The sequence below is a fragment of the Salmo salar genome, chromosome ssa27 (genome assembly GCF_905237065.1).
Source record: "Salmo salar chromosome ssa27, Ssal_v3.1, whole genome shotgun sequence".
NCBI lineage: Eukaryota > Metazoa > Chordata > Actinopteri > Salmoniformes > Salmonidae > Salmo > Salmo salar.
Window position 1 is genome coordinate 25,723,840 of NC_059468.1, and position 22,846 is coordinate 25,746,685.

Genomic DNA, 22,846 nt, shown 5'->3' on the forward strand with positions numbered 1-22,846 from the left:
CTCCTCTCCTCTCCTGGCCTGATGACTATTATGCATGCTGCTGCCTGGGGTTATTGGAGATAACCCCAGTGATTCATAGACTGTCTCAGAGTAGGAGTTCTGATCTAGGATCAGTTTTGCCTTTCAGATCATAATGAGTCAGATTATATGGACAAGGGTCAGGGGGCAAACACTGTTGATGTACTGTTTGGTCCTCTCACGTTTCTTCCTCTTATCAGAATCTTTATAGGGCAGCCAGCGTATGATCAGGTGACAGTGGCAGGAGGTGGGGGGACAAGGCAGGCTGTCATTCTGAGAGACAGCCAAGACCAGCAGAAAACATATGACCTGAGTAATTAAGATACCTCAAACCTGTAAATAAAACCCTACGTTTTCAGATACATTTTTAAGTAATATTCTGATCTAAATTTATGAATATTCCTTGATTGAATCAACAAGTAGCTTCATGTAGTACAGGCCTACTCTTTGCCAAATATATTCTTGAAGATGTCTGCAAGTGAGATATTCCAGACCTGCCTGTTAAAATACTTTGGTTTGTCAATGAATGTCCAATAAACGATGAATGTTTATCTGAATTCGACACCAGGTCAATACACTGAGCTTCCTTCTATACAATAAGGCCCTTGCAGGGGACCCTTACCGGTGGCATGGGAGTGGTGTGTGAGTGTGTGTGTTTGTGTGTGACTCATGAAAACAGGTCAAAAGGATCAGCAAGAGCTAAATCTGCTTGTCACATGAGGAGAGGGGATATACAAACACACACAACAATGTCTGTCAAATGATTTGGGAGTGTGGCCATTATTGGGACCCAGAGGGGGTGTGGTGTGGTGATGACACACTGGAGAAGCTGGCCTCCTTTAATTGCATTATGCCTTTTGTGTGGCAAAGTCCTCATCCTCTCCAGTCCCTAAAGCATCTTTACTGTGCATCATGTCCGCGGTGGGTAAGATTAGACTTCATAGTTTCCTCTTGAACACTGGCTGTCCTTTAGATGAGTTAGTATTGGATTACAGGTTCACACGCTCGCCTCTAGACCGCCCGTCGCCCCGACCAATTGCCCCATTCATTTCAAACGCCGGAGACTGCCGTCGCCCCTGATTGGTTATCAGCGTTGGGCTAAGAAACTTTCCCACGGCAAGCGCGTGGTGACAGCAGGCCAGCCACTCCTCACAACCGGGACAGACAGCCACAGTACTCGGGAGGGGAGGGGGGTTGACAGTCACGGACCGAAAGTCTATTGGACCCCTGTCAAAATCATTCAAAGGAGTGGGGCGTGTTTAGGCCGTGGAGTTCCCTTGCAACTGTGCTGTCACTCAAACCATAGCTGACTTATAATTGGCTAGTTATGGTGCAATGCCAAGCCCCTTCTGGCTGGCAGTGGTGTAGAAATGATACCGTGGGAAAGCTTGGTCCTTCAAACGGATGAGCTCGACGCATAGCTGATAGACGCACAGAGAGTCGGAGAATTGAAAGACTTGGACCATACTGTATTGTACTCTGAACGAAGGAAACACAACAGCGGATAAAAATGAAAAGGAATCACGATTTTAGCTCCTCGGACAGCGAGCTGGACGAGAACATTGAGGTTGAGAAGGAGAGTGCCGATGAAAATGGGTAAGATTTTGTACAATATTTTCGTTTCATTGCATTATTATTATATGTTCCGAACCACGCTCCAAGGGTCTTACAGCTGTATTGCTTTGATATTGTTTATAAGAAAAGACGTGCAAAATTTTGAAAATATATTTAGCAATTTGGTCTTTTCCGAGGCCTGATGTGCGTTAGTAACGCACATTAATACAATAATTGAATGTGTTGTTCTTTCAGGAACATGAGTTCTCCCCTTGGGCCGATGTCTCCAGCAACAAAAACTCAAGTGAATGCGAGGAAGCGCCGTCGAGGAGTGAGTACATTTCTTGTTAGACTGGTCGTGCGTAAAAGTGTGTAATACGCACGTTTTTACACCAACTAAATTCTAAAATGTTTTCAGTGACTGAATGTTCCAATCGCTCATCTCTCCTACAGATCATTGAAAAACGTCGCCGTGACAGAATCAACAACAGCCTCACGGAGCTGCGCAGACTGGTCCCTAGCGCGTTCGAGAAGCAGGTAAGGTCCGATCCCTGTGTCATGCGTAAAACAATCGCCCTATCAAAAGGTTTGACAGGATACATCAACGTGCTTTGAACTGGTAGAGAACAGTTACAGTTTATAGTCTTTCCACATGTTTTAAGAAAATAACGAATAATAATTTCCAGTATATATCTTTAATGATTTAAACGATATTCAATACCTTTTTATTCGTTTAATTAATGTGCCTTCTGTCCCGAAATCCTTCAGGGTTCAGCTAAACTGGAGAAAGCAGAGATTCTGCAGATGACCGTGGATCATCTGAAGATGCTTCATGCTGCTGGAGGAAAAGGTGTGGTGGAGTCGTTTGTACTACAATAAATTACCATAATAAAATAATTACTGTATCATGAAAGGAAACAATATTTTTGAACTGCCATAATATTGATTGACTGTAAAGTTATTGATTTGTATAATATCTTTCTCTTCACTGAGTTGTTCTGTAAACTCAAGCTATGTGCATCTCATTAAATATTTTAATAAGTCAGACAGGCATAGCACAAGACACCTGCTTTAGTTTCTTTGCTAACTTGAACTATCTTCCTGGATTGTCACACTCATTGTTATTAGTAGACTTCAGTAGACTTCCTTTATTCCCGCTCTACTTGTTTGGTAGTATTGTCTGAAAACACTTAATTAACCCTGCTTCTCCATCTCTCCCTTCCAGGTTACTTTGATGCCCATGCCCTGGCCTCGGACTACCGGGGTCTGGGTTTCAGGGAATGTCTGGCTGAGACGGCCCGCTACCTGAGCATTATGGAAGGCCTGGACAGCACTGACCCCCTGCGGATCCGTCTGGTCTCCCACCTGAACAGCTACGCCTCCCAGAGAGAGGCCCACTCCGTCTCTGTGTCCGGGCTGGGCCACCTGGCATGGGGCTCGGCTTTTGGGTCTCCCCCCTCCGCCCACCTGGCCCACCACCTCCTCCTCCAGCAGCAACACCATCAACACCAGCAGGGGGCGACGTTATCGTTACCACGCAGCGCCTCCAACAGCTCTCCGTCATCCTCCTCTTCTACTCCTTCTTCATCCTCTTCTTCCTCCTCCTCGCCGATAGAGAGAGAGCCTCGCTCCTCGCCCCATGGCCATGCTCCCAGCAGGCTTAGCGGTGCCGCCCCCCTCTCTGAGCACAGTCACGCCCAGGGGGGTCCTCTCCGTCCCCCCCCCAGTGCTGCCCCCCTCCCCCCAGGGCTGAACCTCACCGTGACCTCCACAGCCGCTGCTGCAGCCGCTGCAGCCTCCAAGCTCTCCCCTCCCCTCTCCCTGTCCTCACTCTCCACCCTATCGGCGTTCCCCTTCCCCTTCAGTGCCTTCCCCCTGCTGTCCCCCGGCACCCTCAGCCCCCCTGTCCACACCCCCTCCAGCCAAGCCAGCCTGGGGAAGCAGCCCTACCGGCCCTGGGGCATGGAGATAGGGGCTTTCTGAACTATCTTTAACCCCCCTCTACACTGACTAAACTGACCAAGTAGATGGCTAGAGAGTGCACCATCACTATGAACTGAACTGAACTCACCAGCTGAGCTGGACCTTTCCATGGCCAAGAAGATCATACCATATCAACATTCTATAAAGGAGATAGCTATAGGAATACTATTTTTTATTTTCTTAGAAATTGCATTTTTTCTATGATGTTGACGAAAGAGGGAAACAATTATAAGAGAGCAAACAAAGTGATTGTTTAATTAACAATATTGAGTTATCTATGTGTTGTCTGTTAGTGGGCTTTACTTCTCCTCCCATAGTGTGTTCAGCCTTTAAGGGGAAGATTTCACAGATGGTCAGGCTGTCAATCAGTCGCCCATCAAGTTCTCAGCGAAACTGCCCCCTTTGTTTCCCCATTGAGCCCTGGACTGTACTTTTATCTCGCAGAGAGAGGGAGCGAGAGAGAGAGAGGGAGAGGTGTGGAGAGGGAGGTCTTGGTGGTGCCCTTTTTATGGCATTTTATGGACTGGAAGAACTAAAACCAGGTGTTTGTTTGACTGTTAGAATTTATCCGGAAGCCTCTTGTTTTACATTCGTTTGATTTGCATTCTCTGTGTGAGTTTCTATCGCAGCAAAATCTCTCTGAAGTAATGTATTTACAGTCATGAGTCAAGGGTGAGGACAACAAAGAGTTCATGTCCTTTGACGTGATGTCTACAGAGGTCACAAGACCCAATATTTCTGATTATTAGCCGATTGCAGTGAAAAAGTGGTAGCTGTACAATTGTTTAACATTAAACAACATACTGTCTTAGCGAGCTGAGCGGGCAGCTATTGAGACGTATGGAACCAATTGGAATCGGTGTAATAAAATAAATAAATTTTCAACATAGACGCCAATAGGAACAATCGCTCAGACACACTGCAGTATCCCTGTACCTCTATGTAGTCATTGCTCAGAGATATCTAGACTACATATTCCCTATACGGTCCAATTCTAGATTGTTTCCGACCATATCTCTGTGGATTCCATGGCGAGTCTGTGACAGTAATAGCATCCCCTTCTTGTAAGATGTGTATTTTTACCAAACCTCATAAGTGATTTTGTACATAAGTGTTTTGTATAAAAAAAGCGCTGACAAATCTGATTTCTCAGCTTTCTAATAATGATATACTGTGTGTATGTATGTACACTAGAGATGGGATATATGTAGAGAGAGAGTGCTGGGACGGCATGTGAGGTACTCTATTCCGTCCTTCACTTATCTATCTGTGTGACTTATCTGCAATAAAAAGCTATGAGAAAATGAAATCCATTGTTTGCTCCTTCTGTGTCCCAAACTATGTTGCGATTGAGACCGTGTGGAGAAAGAAACATTTTAATAAGGACTTCTGATATTCAAAACTCAACCCTCCCTATTTATATCCATATTTGGATAATATGACTGCCTGGAACTGTTGAGATTCTCTTCCTTATTTATTTTAATTATTAGATCAATCTTTCACCAACATTATCCAACATTTCCGAAGTCTGTTTAGATAAAGGAAGATATCGTTGTGATTAACAGTAGTAATATCGACTTTGACTCCACACTGCTCTCCATGGGTAACAGTGGTAATGTTCCCTGCTCCAGTCCCTGTCTGTCCATGTCCCTATCTGTCCCTATGCTGCTCTCTGCTGTGCTGTGAGACAGTCGACGCCCGGTATCAGCCACAGCCTCTGGGTCTCTTGATTGCCTCTCTGTGTGTACAGGAAGCGATTAACAACGAGGGGATGTCCTGGACAATGGCAGCTTGGCTGGCCCTACCGCGTGGGAAGAGAGGGAGGAGGGAGAGAGGGAGGAAAGGAGAGAGGAGGCAGGAGGAGAGAGAGGGGAAACAGAGGGTAGTGTGGGAGGCAGAGAGGGAAGAGAGTGAGAGGAGGGGGAAAGAAAGGGCAGTGTGGGAAAGTGGGAAAAGAGAGAGAGAGAAAGAGTGGGAAAGAGAGAGAGTGTGATAGACATAGGGGTGTGGGAGAGAGGGGAGAGAGAGAGGGAAAGAGAGCAGTGTGGGATAGAGGGGAGAGGAAGGAGGGAGAGAGAAGAGAGAGCACAGTACTGCTTTGTCCCAGAGCCATGGTTGCAGCCCACTCTCCTCCCGGTGTGCTTGGCTCCCACGCTCCCCCAAGTTACTGTTGTTGCTGCTGCTGGGACGCCCGTCAGAGGAGTGATAAAACAGAGCCTCCTCCTCCTCCTCCGCCTTTCATCAACTCTCTGCCAAATCATCCTCCTCTATCTCACCCACCCTCCTATCCCTCTCTCTTTCACTCGGTCTCCATCCATCCTCCTCCTCCTTTCGTCAACGCTCGGCCAAAATATGCTCCTCTCCTGTATCTCTCCCACACCCTTTCCCTCCTTCTATCTCTCACTCTGTCTCCATCCATCCTCATTATCGTTCTTCCTGTCGTTTGTTTGCCAGACTCGTAAGGTGATTCCCATCAGTAACTATGGGGAAGAGTCTACACTACAGGGTCTAGTATTGTCTCATGTAAACCCTACAGACAATTCTGGATTTACTTCATAGTAAAGGGTCAAGGTGTTACAACACTGCCAATTGCAATCTTTTGTCACCACCTGCTGGTCATATGCGATTCTACAACTGTGGATGATCACTTGCTTTCCTTAGCCATGTCCATATTTTTCAAATTTGTCCAAACTAATTCAGAGACTGAGTAATAAACATAGTTATATTATAGAAATAATACAATAATACATACTAACAAATATTAATGTGACAGATTAATCTGCATTTGTAATTGGACATGCTCAAAAACAAATGGAATTATTTTAGTCTTCTTCCAAGCTAAAAAGACAATACATCAGAAATAGAATAAGCGCACACAAAGCCAATATCATTCACAGAACCCCAAACCTTTATTAACCACAGGTTGCTCACAAAGATATATGTGGAGGGGGGAAACACACAAACAGGAAGAGAGAGAGGCAGGCAGATTCATCACCACGGACAGGATGCTGTGATGTCATCAGTATGTGACCGATGGTCAGATTTACAGCTCCAACTTCCTGACTGTGCTCCCTGTGCTCCCCAGCACACACACACACACACACACACACACACACACACACACACACACACACACACACACACACACACACACACACACACACACACACACACACACACACACACACACACACACACACACACACACACCTGACCTGTATACACTTGCATGCACCCTTTGCAGATGGCCACTGTCTTCCATTGTCATGTTAACACATCTAACATCATCTAGCTGATATTTGAAGTCTATGTGTTGATTGGCTTACATGTTGCCTACTTTAGCTGTTTATGCCATTTGTGTGCCATAGTCTGCTGTACCCAGTTAAAAGCTGTTTAAATACTAAGAAGAAGGTACAATGATTCATTCTCCATATTGAGAGAGTTATTCTACGATTCTCCATATATAGTGTGAAACCTTCCTAGTAGCATTTGGCATTGGTTCCTCTCTGGTACGACGTGAAAGAAATGAGAGGGCCCATAAGCTTGTGGTACATGGATGTAACTTGTGGATCTACCATTGCCTCTATGTTAGCTGCTATATGAGTTTGTAGCATTCTAGGCACGATTACATTATCTACATGTCTAAGATGGTACATACATGCTGAGAGAGGGATTGAAAGGTGACATCATGGTATGAGCCAGGGATGTCATGTGACCCCTGCAATGCCCAACTGACAAAATGTGTGTGTGTGTTTGAAAGTATGTGTGTGTGTGCGCGTGCGTGCGCACGCTTGCATGTGTGTGAATGTACTACTGTATGTAAGAGAGTGGGGGATCAGACAGACAGACAGGAGAGAATCGGCTCATAAATGCTATAATAAGTCTCCTGAAGTCTAGCTAGTCTCTCTTCCAGGAGTCAATGTGCAGCTTGCATTCTAATAATCCCCACACTGACTGACTGACTGACTGACTGACTGACTGACAGACACAGACATGGTCAGAAAATAACCACCGCAAACACACGTCAGCTAGCTGGCAAACTCACAACAACACAGAAGCCTGATAGTACAAGAGAAACTGCAAACGTTTTTTGTTCCGAGAAAAACTAAACAACAAAGTACATCCATAGATAGAGAAAATGATCCAATCGCAAACTGCAATACTTTAGCTGTATTATCATACTGTATATAACAAAAAAGGAAGTATTTACAAAAAACAATACCCACTTTCACTTGGTTGGCTTCTCTTTTTCTTTCTTTTTCATCATTTGAAATTGAGCAAACATTCTTTTATAGGGAGGAGTGGGAGACATTTTCATATTTGTTTGTGATCCCCCCCATTTGCTAACGCTGTTAGTGTGGGCTGGCGGTGGGTGGGTTGGTCATCCTCCTCCCTCAAGGCGGGGGGGGGGGGTCGTCTGATGCTGTGGGGGCTGTAGTAGTAGGGGGATCTGGGGGTCCCTCAGGGCGGGGCTGTCGGGGGAAGGGTGGCTGTAGGGGGGTACGATGGTCGGTGGCGCCCCTCATCTGCTCACGCTGTCAGCTCTTCCCTGAGCTCTTTGTTCCTGCGCACCACCTGGGCATGCCTCTCCTGAGGACAACACAGAGAGAGATGCTGCCATATTGGACATACCAGAAACCTCTTAATACTGACCCTGCCCTGAGACGCTCTGATTCAAGTCTGTCAACTTACTGTCCTCCCCCTTTCAGCTGACATGTTTAACTACAATCGCCAGTGTTTCATCCTTGAATGATGCCACCAGCCCCTACCTATCACATCGTACCCCTTCCATTCACCTGGTCTTGCTGTCTCCACCTACAATTTTTCCCACCAAGCTCTCCTCTCACCTTCTCCTGCAGGCGCTCCATGATGGAGGCCAGGTAGGCCTGGCGGTTCTCCTTGATCTGCTCCATCTTCATGGTCAGCTTCTCCTCTGCCATCTTGCTGAAGTTGCTGTTCTCCTCCATGGCCTTGAGCAGCACATCCCTTTCGTGCTCCCGTTTCTCCGCAAGGGCCCTGAGAACCTGGGCCTCCTGGGACTGAAGAGGGGACGTGATAGAGTAGAGTAAAATAGAGTAGGGTACAGTAGAGTAGAAAAGAGTAGAATAATATGAAGTAGAATAGAATAAGGAATCCGAATAGAATAGAATAAAGTAGAATAGAACAGAATAGAATGCAGGTGGAGGCCAAGATACAAGGTTGGAAGGAGAGGGGAAGAGTTACTTTTAGTATCGTTACTTTGCCTGATGAATGTACTCATTTCTTAGTAATAATAAAATAAGTGTAGGAGTCAAAGTATAAGCCAAGCTAAGGTATAGTCTAAGACAAGCTAAGGTATAGTCTAAGACAAGCTAAGGTATAAGCTAAGACAAGCTAAGGTATAGGCTAAGACAAGCTAAGGTATAGGCTAAGACAAGCTAAGGTATAGGGTAAGACAAGCTAAGGTATAGGGTAAGACAAGCTAAGGTATTGGCTAAGACAAGTAAGCTAGGACAAAGTTTGTCCCAAGTGTAATTTACCAGCATGATTCAGTGTGATTCAGTTTTGGAATTAAGTTGTCGGCTTATGCTAAGGGAAACTGATAGATGGTGACTCACTCTCCTCCGGTCCTCAGCGGCCTCCAGCTTCTTCTGGATGTCCTCCAGAGAGACCTCCCTCTTAGGGGGCGAGGTGACGCTGTGGGCTGCGTCCGACATCGGGGAGGGGGGCTTCAGGATCACCTCGAAGGCCTGGCCAGAGGCACGCTTGTTGATGGGCTTCACCTCCATGCCTGCTACTGCAAGGTGAGAAGTGTGTGTGTGTGTGTGTGTGTGTGTGTGTGTGTGTGTGTGTGTGTGTGTGTGTGTGTGTGTGTGTGTGTTGTTAGAAGTTGGACAGATGGAGGAAACCCAAAGAAAACTCAAAACGCTGCCTTTGTAGTATTAATATTACCCCAATCAAACTTTCACTTAGACAAAAAATAGCCTCTTCGTTGCCTTTACAGTAAGTTGAAAGTGATTTGAAACACTAAAAAAGTCAGATGACTCTTCTGCTTACCTTGGAACTCTCCCACCAGGTTCTTGCGTGCCTCAGGGTACAGGCAGGAGCAGAGGAGAGACAGGACAGAAATTTCCTTCATCTTCTCTTTGTATGCTGTGGGGAACACACACGCACACACACACACATCGTTAACCCACTTTCTCCTCCTCATAAATGATCATCCCACATGGCATCGCCATCTTTAGATGTTTAGGAAAATAAATATTCAGCAAATCCCTAAATAGAAAAGAAAAACATAATCATCAAAGGCGGTCTAGTGAGATGAATCAGCCTGAGGTTTCTAAGCCCCATTTTGTGGAGCTTTGTTTGTGCAGACTGAAGGGAAGTGGGATGGCTGTGTGTGTGTATGTTTGTGTGTGTACATACTTGTGTGAGAGGGTGTCTGCTGTGTCCTCATATGTTCTGAACGGTTGACCACCTCCCCACAGCATTCATTCTCCATTCATCATTAGCTATGCATTTCATTGCAGCATATAATTGATTTACTTAGCTAGCAGGCAAGATACCCTCCTTGCCCAGTCCGTAGCTAGCACTGGTAACATCCAACAGTCATTTAACAGCAGGGATAGCACCTAGAGGCTGAATGATTATGGCTAATGTTGCCAAAATCTACTACCCTGGAATCCAAACTGTATTGTTCTATTTCAATATTATTTCACTTTAGGATTCCAGGCTAGGGTTCTGAGCTTTGGCACCCAAATTGGGACTAGAACCTAATGTAGCATTCCCATGAGGCAGCCAGCAAAGATGGGAAAACTACTGTATCATACTGCAACAAACACTCTGGCTCTCGTCCTCCTGGCTGCTGTGCTGTAGTGTTCAGTACAGTGTGTATTGGAGGCACAGTCAGAGTCCAGCCGGGCACCTCAACGTGCCAAACAGCACCCAAGCCTCTATGATCTATCATCCACCACACGCTGTGGGCTGCAGGGCTGAAAATTGCTACATCGATCACTGACTGATTTCCCTGGCTGGGAGTCAAAGCTGAGCAAAATAAGGCTGAGATTTACAGTTAGACAGCTTCTCCATGGAGGAGAGAAGTGTAGCTAGTGCCTACTGCCGCTCTGCTGTTGCTCAACCAGCCAAACCCTCTCCCTGTCTTCCTGTCTGTTTGAGTGACATGTAGCTAGTGCCCACAGCAGTGGTACTGCACAACCAGACAGCTCTCAGCCTAGCAGACGCCACGGGCAATCAGATCAACTCTCACATGTAGCAATAGTTCGCTGACTCTCCGATAGGCTTGTTAACCCCTCGCAGAAGAGAAAGAAAAGAAGATGAAAGCGGGGATGAGAAGAAGAGAGCAGAGCAGAGAAGAGGAGGACTGTGTTAACGCTCTTGTTAACCCCTCCTTCCCAGAAGAGAAGGAGAAAAGGAGTACTCGGTTAACCCCTCCCATAGTGAAGAAGAGAAGATTAAAGGGGGGGTGAAGAGGATGAAAGGAGGGCTGGTTTGGGCTGGCTGACTCCCACAGGGATGGAGGGACCTCAGGGCAAGCAAATGGATGCTGCTGATTTCGCTGAGGTAGTGGAGGGGATTTTAATTTGTTTACTGGACCAGACCATCTCTACTGGTGGCCCGCTGGACGGATGTGCGTGTGTGTGCATCTGCTTAAATGTGTGTGTGTGTGTGTGTGTGTGTGTGTGTGTGTGGGTGTGGGTGTGGGTGTGGCTGGGTGGGTGTGGGTGTGGCTGGGTGTGGGTGTGCTTGTGCGGGTGCAGTTGTGAGTGTACATGTGTGGGTGTAGGTGTGCATGTGTGTGTGTGGGCGTCTGTGTTGGCTGTCACGTCGTCATTAAGAGGGCAGTGTGTGTGCCGGGAACCACAGGCAGCAGCCATTTTCCCTTCAGGACATCTTGTCAGTGATGTGAACAAATGGTGGATTAGTGGAGCAGATAATGTAGGTTAAGTGTTAATGAGCAGGTAGTCGTGTCAACTTGCTCTTACCCTGGTCTTACCCTGGTCTTACCCTGGTCTTACCCTTCCCTGTTGTGTGTTTTGTTGTTTAGTGAACTTTGTCAACACATTTACTTGAAGTGATTCAATATGGGCCTTGTCCTTATGTGATGTAATATAGCTTTATATTAAATACATTTCTGAACTAAACATTGCTATTCTATTATGGTGAACTAAAACCACACAATTCTACAGCAAACAAATACATTCCTTTTTCTGTATATGACTCTCGAAGGAAAATTATTTTCTCATTTCTACCGCAAGATCTACACTGAACATCTTCTCTTATCCCCATGGAGATCTCCTCCTCACCACGGAAACAGAGCCAGGTGTTACGTTTCCTGTTGTAATCCATCAGCATGAGACCCCAGATCATCAATAACCTCCCCCTCTTCCTCCCCCTCAGCCCTTCTTCTTCCTCCTCTTGCACTGGTGCTGTCCTGTTCTACCCCGTCCCTCCACCTCCACCCCAACCCAATACTGTCCTGTTCTGCCTGGTGCTCCACCCCAACCCAATACTGTCCTGTTCTGCCCGTCCCTCCTACCCAACCCAACACTGTCCTGTTCTGCCCATCCCTCCTACCCAACCCAATACTGTCCTGTTCTGCCCGTCCCTCCTACCTAACCCAATACTGTCCTGTTCTGCCCATCCCTCCACCCCAACCCAATATTGTCCTGTTCTGCCCGTCCCTCCACCCCAAACCAATACTGTCCTGTTCTGCCCATCCCTCCTACCCAACCCAATACTGTCCTGTTCTGCCCGTCCCTCCACCCCAACCCAATACTGTCCTGTTCTGCCCATCCCTCCTACCTAACCCAATACTGTCCTGTTCTGCCCGTCCCTCCTACCTAACCCAATACTGTCCTGTTCTGCCCATCCCTCCACCCCAACCCAATAGTGTCCTGTTCTGCCCGTCCCTCCTACCCAACCCAATACTGTCCTGTTCTGCCCGTCCCTCCTACCTAACCCAATACTGTCCTGTTCTGCCCGTCCCTCCTACCTAACCCAATACTGTCCTGTTCTGCCCATCCCTCCTACCCAACCCAATACTTGTCTGTTCTGCCCGTCCCTCCTACCTAACCCAATACTGTCCTGTTCTGCCCGTCCCTCCTACCTAACCCAATACTGTCCTGTTCTGCCCGTCCCTCCTACCTAACCCAATACTGTCCTGTTCTGCCCGTCCCTCCTACCTAACCCAATACTGTCCTGTTCTGCCCATCCCTCCTACCTAATCCAATACTGTCCTGTTCTGCCCGTCCCTCCTGCCCAACCCAATACTGTCCTGTTCTGCCCGTCCCTCCTACCTAACCCAATACTGTCCTGTTCTGCCCGTCCCTCCACCCCAACCCAATACTGTCCTGTTCTGCCCGTCCCTCCTACCTAACCCAATACTGTCCTGTTCTGCCCGTCCCTCCTACCTAACCCAATACTGTCCTGTTCTGCCCGTCCCTCCACCCCAACCCAATACTGTCCTGTTCTGCCTGTCCCTCCACCCCAACCCAATACTGTCCAGTTCTGCCCGTCCCTCCTACCCAACCCAATACTGTCCTGTTCTGCCCGTCCCTCCACCCCAACCCAATACTGTCCTGTTCTGCCCGTCCCTCCTACCTAACCCAATACTGTCCTGTTCTGCCGTCCCTCCTACCTAACCCAATACTGTCCTGTTCTGCCCGTCCCTCTACCCCAACCCAATACTGTCCTGTTTAACCCGTCCCTCCTACCCAACCCAATACTGTCCTGTTCTGCCCGTCCCTCCTACCTAACCCAATACTGTCCTGTTCTGCCCGTCCCTCCACCCCAACCCAATACTGTCCTGTTCTGCCCGTCCCTCCTACCTAACCCAATACTGTCCTGTTTTTCCCGTCCCTCCTACCCAACCCAATACTGTCCTGTTCTGCCCGTCCCTCCTACCTAACCCAATACTGTCCTGTTCTGCCCGTCCCTCCACCCCAACCCAATACTGTCCTGTTCTGCCCGTCCCTCCTACCCCAACCCAATACTGTCCTGTTCTGCGCGTCCTTCTACCCCAACCCAATACTGTCCTGTTCTGCCCATCCCTCCTACCTAACCCAATACTGTCCTGTTCTGCCCGTCCCTCCACCCCAACCCAATACTGTCCTGTTCTGCCTGTCCCTCCTACCTAACCCAATACTGTCCTGTTCTGCCCGTCCCTCCTACCTAACCCAATACTGTCCTGTTCTGCCCATCCCTCCTACCTAACCCAATACTGTCCTGTTCTGCCCATCCCTCCTCCGGTCACAACTTGCAGACTTGTTTACGCTGCTGTGCGTTTTGTTGCCGATCTTACTTTGCTACCTTACGGTTTTTTACTTTTTCATTACCGTATATTTTTACTTTTTCCCTCACTCAACTTTTTTCATTCAACTTTTTCACCCCGGAGGTTTTATCTGGACATGGTTCGTCAGGACTTCAAACAGCCGAAGCTAAGTAACATTAACATGATGCCTTCTAATTGCAGTCGTTGTACTTATAATATACAGGAGAACGATCGCCTTACGGCAAGGATAGCTGTGCTGCAAGCCCAGCTTCAGACGCAATCGTTAGGCAAGGGTAATTTCAGTGTAGGAAAGGATGAAACAGCGTCTGTGCCACCAGTAAGTACAGATAGTAACGTTAGTATAAACCCCCTCGCACGGTCCCCGCAGCCGGACAACTTTCTCATGGCTTCTGGAGGGAAACGCTGTAGGAATGCTCAACCGGTGTCGCTTATTCAGCCGACAGAAACTTTCAACCGGTTCTCCCCATTAAGCGAGTCGGAGTCGGAGGCCGAGACTTCTCTGGTCTCTACTCCTCCCGTTGTGGGGTCTGAGACGCCGACGGCTCCCACCATTAGCTCTGACAAATTGAAAACCCTAGTCATTGGCGACTCCATTACCCGCAGTATTAGACTTAAAACTAATCATCCAGCGATCATACACTGTTTACCAGGGGGCAGGCTAATCTAAAGACGGTGCTGGCTAAAGCTAAAACTGGCGAGTGTAGAGAGTATAGAGATATTGTTATCCACGTCGGCACCAACGATGTTAGGATGAAACAGTCAGAGGTCACCAAGCGCAACATAGCTTCAGCGTGTAAATCTGCTAGAAAGATGTGTCGGCATCGATTAATTGTCTCTGGCCCCCTCCCAGTTAGGGGAGTGATGAGCTCTACAGCAGAGTCTCACAACTCAATCGCTGGTTGAAAACTGTTTTCTGCCCCTCCCAAAAGATAGAATTTGTAGATAATTGGCCCTCTTTCTGGGACTCACCCACAAACAGGACCAAGCCTGGCCTGTTGAGGAGTGACGGACTCCATCCTAGCTGGAGGGGTGCTCTCATCTTATCTACGAACATAGACAGGGCTCTAACTCCTCTAGCTCCATAATGAAATAGGGTGCAGGCCAGGCAGCAGGCTGTTAGCCAGCCCGCCAGCTTAGTGGAGTCTGCCACTAGCACAGTCAGCGTGGTCAGCTCAGCTTTCCCCATTGAGACCGTGTCTGTGCCTCGATCTAGGTTGGGCAAAATTAAAAATGGCGGTGTTCGCTTTAGCAATCTCACTAGTATAAAGACCTCCTCCATTCCTGCCATTATTGAAAGAGATTGTGATACCTCACATCTCAAAATTGGGTTACTTAATGTTAGATCCCTCACTTCCAAGGCAGTTATAGTCAATGAACTAATCACGGATCATAATCTTGATGTGATTGGCCTGACTGAAACATGGCTTAAGCCTGATGAATTTACTGTGTTAAATGAGGCCTCACCCCCTGGTTACACTAGTGACCATACCCCCCGTGCATCCGGCAAAGGCGGAGGTGTTGCTAACATTTACGATAGCAAATTTCAATTTACAAAAAAAAAAAACAATGACGTTTCTGTCTTTTGAGCTTCTAGTCATGAAATCTATGCAGCCTACTCACTCACTTTTTATAGCTACTGTTTACAGGCCTCCTGGGCCATATGCAGTGTTCCTCACTGAGTTCCCTGAATTCCTATCGGATCTTGTAGTCATAGCAGATAATATTCTAATTTTTGGTGACTTTAACATTCACAAGGAAAATTCCACAGACCCACTCCAAAAGGCTTTCGGAGCCATCATCGACTCAGTGGGTTTTGTTCAACATGTCTCTGGACCTACTCACTGCCACAGTCATACTCTGGACCTAGTTTTGTCCCATGGAATAAATGTTGTGGATCTTAATGTTTTTCCTCATAATCCTGGACTATCGGACCACCATTTTATTACGTTTGCAATCGCAACAAATAATCTGCTCAGACCCCAACCAAGGAGCATTAAAAGTCGTGCTATAAATTCTCAGACAACCCAAAGATTCCTTGATGCCCTTCCAGACTGCCTCTGCCTACCCAAGGACGTCAGAGGACAAAAATCAGTTAACCACCTAACCGAGGAACTCAATTTAACCTTGCGCAATACCCTAGATGCAGTTGCACCCCTAAAAACTAAAAACATCTGTCATAAGAAACTAGCTCCCTGGTATACAGAAAATACACGAGCTCTGAAGCAAGCTTCCAGAAAATTGGAACGGAAATGGCGCCACACCAAACTGGAAGTCTTCCGACTAGCTTGGAAAGACAGTACCGTGCAGTATCGAAGAGCCCTCACTGCTGCTCGATCATCCTATTTTTCCAACTTAATTGAGGAAAATAAGAACAATCCTAAATTTCTTTTTGATACTGTCGCAAAGCTAACTAAAAAGCAGCCTTCGCAAATGGAGGATGGCTTTCACTTCAGCAGTAATACATTTAAGAACTTCTTTGAGGAAAAGATCATGATCATTAGAAAGCAAATTACAGACTCCTCTTTAAATCTGGGTATTCCTCCAAAGCTCCATTGTCCTGAGTCTACACAACTCTGCCAGGACCTAGGATCAAGGGAGATACTAAAGTGTTTTAGTACTATATCTCTTGACACAATGATGAAAATAATCATGGCCTCCAAACCCTCAAGCTGCATACTGGACCCTATTCCAACTAAACTACTGAAAGAGCTGCTTCCTGTGCTTGGCCCCCCTATGTTGAACATAATAAACGGCTCTCTATCCACCGGATGTGTACCAAGCTCACTAAAAGTGGCAGTAATAAAGCCTCTCTTGAAAAAGCCGAATCTTGATCCAGAAATTATAAAAAACTATCGGCCTATATCGAATCTTCCATTCCTCTCAAACATTTTTGAAAAAGCTGTTGCACAGCAACTCACTGCCTTCCTGAAGACAAACAATGTATACGAAACGCTTCAGTCTGGTTTTAGACCCCATCATAGCACTGAGACTGCACTTGTGAAGGTGGTAAATGACCTTTTAATGACGTCAGACCGAGGCTCTGCATCTGTCCTCGTGCTCCTAGATCTTAGTGCCGCTTTTGATACCATCGATCACCACATTCTTTTGGAGAGATTGGAAACCCAAATTGGTCTACATGGACAAGTTCTGGCCTGGTTTAGATCTTATCTGTCGGAAAGATATCAGTTTGTCTCTGTGAATGGTTTGTCCTCTGACAAATCAATTGTACATTTCGGTGTTCCTCAAGGTTCCGTTTTAGGACCACTATTGTTTTCACTATATATTTTACCTCTTGGGGATGTCATTCGAAAACATAATGTTAAATTTCACTGCTATGCGGACGACACACAGCTGTACATTTCAATGAAACATGGTGAAGCCCCAAAATTGCCCTCGCTAGAAGCCTGTGTTTCAGACATAAAGAAGTGGATGGCTGCAAACTTTCTACTTTTAAACTTGGACAAAACAGAGATGCTTGTTCTAGGTCCCAAGAAACAACGAGATCTTCTGTTGAATCTGACAATTAATCTGGATGGTTGTACAGTCGTCTCAAATAAAACTGTGAAGGACCTCGGCGTTACTCTGGACCCTGATCTCTCTTTTGAAGAACATATCAAGACTGTTTCAAGGATAGCTTTTTTCCATCTACGTAACATTGCAAAAATCAGAAACTTTCTGTCCAAAAATGACGCAGAAAAATTTATCCATGCTTTTGTTACTTCTAGGCTGGACTACTGCAATGCTCTACTTTCCGGCTACCCGGATAAAGCACTAAACAAACTTCAGTTAGTGCTAAATACGGCTGCTAGAATCCTGACTAGAACCAAAAAAATGTATCATATTACTCCAGTGCTAGCCTCCCTACACTGGCTTCCTGTTAAGGCAAGGGCTGATTTCAAGGTTTTACTGCTAACCTACAAAGCATTACATGGGCTTGCTCCAACCTATCTTTCCGATTTGGTCCTGCCGTACATACCTACACGTACGCTACGGTCACAAGACGCAGGCCTCCTAATTGTCCCTAGAATTTCTAAGCAAACGGCTGGAGGTAGGGCTTTCTCCTATAGAGCTCCATTTTTATGGAATGGTCTGCCTACCAATGTGAGAGACGCAGACTCAGTCTCAACCTTTAAGTCTTTACTGAAGACTTATCTCTTCAGTAGGTCCTATGATTAAGTATAGTCTGGCCCAGGAGTGTGAAGGTGAACGGAAAGGCTGGAGCAACGAACCGCCCTTGCTGTCTCTGCCTTGCCGGTTCCCCTCTTTCCACTGGGATTCTCTGCCTCTAACCATTTTACAGGGGCTGAGTCACTGGCTTACTGGTGTTCTTCCATGCCGTCCATGGGAGGGGTGCGTCACTTGAGTGGGTTGAGTCACTGACGTGGTCTTCCTGTCTGGGTTGGCGCCCCCCTTGGGTTGTGCCATGGCGGAGATTGTTGTGGGCTATACTCGGCCTTGTCTTAGGACGGTAAGTTGGTGGTTGGAGACATCCCTCTAGTGGTGTGGGGGCTGTGCTTTGGCAAAGTGGGTGGGGTTATATCCTGCCTGTTTGGCCCTGTCCGGGTATCATCGGATGGGGCCACAGTGTCTTCTGATCCCTCCTGTCTCAGCCTCCAGTATTTATGCTGCAGTAGTTTATGTGTCGGGGGGCTAGGGTCAGTCTGTTACATCTGGAGTATTTCTCTTGTCTTATCCGGTGTCCTGTGTGAATTTAAATATGCTCTCTCTAATTCTCTCGTTCTCTCTTTCTGTCTTTCTCTCGGAGGACCTGAGCCCTAGGACCATGCCTCAGGACTACCTGGTATGATGACTCCTTGCTGTCCCCAGTCCACCTTGCCGTGCTGCTGCTCCAGTTTCAACTGTTCTGCCTGCGGCTATGGAACCCTGACCTGTTCACCGGACGTGCTTGTTGCACCCTCGACAACTACTATGATTATTATTATTTGACCATGCTGGTCATTTATGAACATTTTAACATCTTGACCATGTTCTGTTATAATATCCACCCTGCACAGCCAGAAGAGGACTGGCCACCCCTCATAGCCTGGTTCCTCTCTAGGTTTCTTCCTAGGTTTTTGGCCTTTCTAGGGAGTTTTTCCTAGGGAGTTTTTCCTAGCCACCGTGCTTCTTTCACATGCTTTGCTTGCTGTTTGGGGTTTTAGGCTGGGTTTCTGTACAGCACTTTGAGATATCAGCTGATGTACGAAGGGCTATATAAATAAATTTGATTTGAGTTGATTTACCTAACCCAATACTGTCCTGTTCTGCCCGTCCCTCCTACCTAACCCAATACTGTCCTGTTCTGCCCGTCCCTCCTACCCAACCCAATACTGTCCTGTTCTGCCCGTCCCTCCTACCTAACCCAATACTGTCCTGTTCTGCCCATCCCTCCTACCCAACCCAATACTGTCCTGTTCTGCCCGTCCCTCCTACCTAACCCAATACTGTCCTGTTCTGCCCATCCTTCCTACCCAACCCAATACTGTCCTGTTCTGCCCGTCCCTCCTACCTAACCCAATACTGTCCTGTTCTGCCCATCCCTCCTACCCAACCCAATACTGTCCTGTTCTGCCCGTCCCTCCTACCCAACCCAATACTGTCCTGTTCTGCCCGTCCCTCCTACCTAACCCAATACTGGGGCCTTACAGGTCTCCAGGGCCCAATAAGCTAAAACAGCAGCCTGACTGTGTGTGCGTGTGCGTGTGTGTGCGTGTGTGTGTGTGTGTGTGTGTGTGTGTGTGTGTGTCGGATAAAGCTCATCATTTAGTTTACAACCCAGCCTCTAGACGACAATATAATCAGTTGTGTAATTACAGCATTAATGTAGAACTACAGTGGAAATGGGCTATTGAGTGGGATGGTAGGTGGAGGATATTATCAGCGAGGGAGGTTTCAGACATTAGTATGCATTATTGAACACTGAAATGCAAACAACAGAACAATAAGCCTGAGCCTATTTTTTTTTATTTTAATAACCACACCCAAGGAGTCATGTTCTCTATTTAGTGTAATGTCATCTAGGCCTAATGTCATCTAGGACCTCTATACCAGGCGGTGTCAGAAGAAGGCCCTGAAAATTGTCAAAGACTCCAGCCACCCTAGTCTTAGGCTGTTCTCTCTGCTACCGCACAGCAAGCGGTACCGGAGCACCAAGTCTAGGTCCAAGAGGCTTCTAAACAACTTCTACCCCCAAGCCATAAGACTCCTGAACACCTAATCAAATGGCTACCCAGACTATTTGCATTGCCCCCCCCCACCTCCTTTTACACCACTGCTACTCTCTGTTGTTATCATCTATGCATAGTCACTTTAATAACTCTACCTTCATGTACATATTACCTCAACTAACCGGTTCCCCCAGCACACTGACTCTGTACCGGTACCGCCCTGTATATAGTCTCGCAATTGTTATTTTACTGCTGCTCTTTAATTACTTGTTACTTATATTTCTTATTCTTATCCGTATTTTGTTTAACTGGTTAGGGGCTCGCAAGTAAGCATTTCACTGTAAGGTCTACACCTGTTGTATTCGGCGCATATTGCTAATACAATTTGATTTGATTTGATTAGGATATAATTATTATTTTAACTGAGTGACATTGCTGATGATAGCCTCCCCTCTCTGGCTGGGATATTTGATTCCAGCTTTTGCTTAATTCGTAAACATTTTATTCTACAACTGTTGATGGGCCTTGAGAAGTGATGAATACAGCTCTATGGCAACAAGAGTCACAGGAGTGACTCAGGCAGAACTGGGTTCAGGATGCACTCAGTGACACTGCAGAGGCTATGACCTCTGGGGGGCGCCATTGTTCCAGAAAGCTTTGGCCCCTTAACACAAAGAATGGGGAATAGATATCTGATAGCCACACCTAACTCATGGGCTTATCTGAGAGATCACACAGTAGGCCCTGTATATATTATAAATGAACAAGGATCTTAATGTACGTTAAAGTAAGCATGTTTGATGTCCCTAGCCAAATCATTAGCCAAGTGGGCAGAGAGCATACATTTCCATTTTGGCTTGTCATTTAATAGGCCTACCACTATATGCCATTGGGAGGAAGCTGTGTATGCCGCCCACAACTGTCAAATATCCTGTCTGTCTGCCTGCCTTTCTGCCTGTCTGTCTGCTAAAAATGCGTTGATCCCAGGCTGTAGGCAACATATTCTTATTGAATCTTCTATAAACAGCAAGGACACATTTCTATTTCTATTACAATCACTGTCATTGACAGTATGGTACATAACCAAACCTCAACTAATCCGGCCTGCGGCCCTGCCTGCCCTTGCGCCCATTGACGACGTCTATGACGATCGTGTGCCCCGGGTGTCTGGCCCATCCCACTCGCCCCGTGTCTGACTACAACTCAATAATAAAATACAAAAAAACAGAACTAACAACTATGCGGCCAGGCCGAGACATAACGAAACAGCCCGCTGCAGGTGTAGGCAGACTTCAGGACCTGACCCAGTTAAATGTATTGCTCTCTGTCTGCACCCTCATCCATCCATCCATCACCGACCTAGTCATCCGGAATACAAGTAGTCCCTTGGCCGTCGTCGCCATAGAGACGGGTCTTAACTCACTCAAAAGGGCCCTAAATCCGCATGAAAGTGCTCCATTATTAAGCATTAGACAATCTTGGATAGGTCTATGCTATTTATACTCCCAAATATCTTAAAACATGTATCATGACTGGCTGTAAGCAAATCAGGCCGAGCCATGCAATAAAAATGATATCAAGACCAGCCATGAAATTGCCAGGAATATGATGACACATTTCACTTCCGTCCATTCCTTCATAGAACCATATAGACATGTTTAGATCATACATTGAATGACAGGGCAATCATCGGCCACTAGGAATACATGTGACTATATGATTAGTATCCATATAGATTCGAGAAGAAAAAAAATCGAATTCTGCAAACGTCCATTCATTTTCATTGCAGGTCGTAATTCTTCACCTGACAGCTTTTGCTCTGATGCAAAGTGTGCGGCTAGAGATTCTTTTCTTCTCATGCATTCCTCTCATCATTCAATTTGATTGAGCATACGATTATAATAAATAGCGGCCCAGTCCCTATAATAGTATTTGTAAAGGTTTAGCCTAATTCTGGGCTGGTGAGGAGAGAGAGAGAGACCGTGATGTTGGGTGCGGTCGTTCTGCATTATGCTGTTGTATGAGCATGTGTTGGTCTACAGCGGCAGGTGCGTCAGCCAGCATCCACAAGAGCGTCTATCCTGCTCGAATAATCTACAGTAAATGTGTCCATAGGATTTCTTCAATCTAGGCTATGTATTCGCTTTACGCACAATGTAAAAAGGGAGATTGAATATCCCTATAATAAAATGTTATTGGGCTATTTAATCCTAAACTGTAGCCCACTGTTATCAATCGACCCTCTTGATATAGAATGAAAGAAAAAACAAATGCGTACAGTTCAGGCTCAATGTAAACACAAGCAAAATGATTGCATCCATTTGCAAGTTTAAAACTACAATATTTGTTGACGTGCGACAGACTTTGACCGCTCCCTTTAATAAATGCTTGGCAGTCTTTTGTGCCAAGGGTGTCGCCGCTGCATGCTCACACAGCATCCTTAAAGCCTCATGCAGATTCACCACCCAACGCTCTGTGACTGTCAACTCGTCCCCAAAACACAGATAAATAACGGTAAATCGTTAGCTTACCAATTGCTGTTTTAGCCATGTCTGTCGGTTTGTGCGGCGTTGGTGCTGCTGAAGTGGGCTATAGGCTACTGGAGGGAGCGTGCGTCGCAGTTTCTGGTCGGTGCTTGGCGAGAAAAGGGAGCAAGGCACTGAGTCAGCAAGAACACTGCTATGTGGGGAAAGAGAGCACTGCGCGAGACAGCAAGGGGGCTGGTGAATTACAAGCGTCTATACGTGCTCAAGCAGATTGGCTACCGCGGTCCCTGACGCGCATTTCCAAGGCAAGAGACGGTCGCTTTTTCCTCTAATGTTCCTGTGTGTAG

At 46.6% G+C, this 22,846-nt stretch overlaps 2 protein-coding genes across 4 annotated transcripts; one reads left to right on the forward strand and one right to left on the reverse strand.

The window, feature by feature from the left end:
• Positions 1-1,225: 1,225 nt before the first annotated feature.
• On the forward strand, positions 1,226-4,864 carry hey1 (hes-related family bHLH transcription factor with YRPW motif 1). The gene is made up of 5 exons (XM_014178266.2): positions 1,226-1,614; positions 1,828-1,903; positions 2,026-2,109; positions 2,341-2,422; positions 2,798-4,864. The coding sequence occupies exons 1-5, from the start codon at positions 1,529-1,531 to the stop codon at positions 3,553-3,555; spliced, it is 1,086 nt and encodes a 361-aa protein (XP_014033741.1). The 5' UTR covers positions 1,226-1,528; the 3' UTR covers positions 3,556-4,864.
• A 1,578-nt stretch (positions 4,865-6,442) lies between these two features.
• stmn2b (stathmin 2b) lies at positions 6,443-22,828 on the reverse strand. Of its 3 annotated transcripts, none has more exons than XM_014178270.2 (5): positions 22,545-22,828; positions 9,592-9,687; positions 9,153-9,325; positions 8,403-8,594; positions 6,443-8,145 (listed from the first exon to the last, which is right to left on the reverse strand). In XM_014178270.2, exons 1-5 carry the CDS (start codon positions 22,561-22,563, stop codon positions 8,086-8,088), a joined length of 540 nt encoding a protein of 179 aa, XP_014033745.1. In that variant the 5' UTR covers positions 22,564-22,828; the 3' UTR covers positions 6,443-8,085. The 3 variants fall into 3 exon arrangements, with proteins under 3 accessions (XP_014033745.1, XP_014033744.1, XP_014033742.1); XM_014178269.2 differs by having other exon boundaries at positions 9,153-9,328; XM_014178267.2 differs by having other exon boundaries at positions 9,153-9,331.
• Between the last annotated feature and the right edge of the window lie 18 nt (positions 22,829-22,846).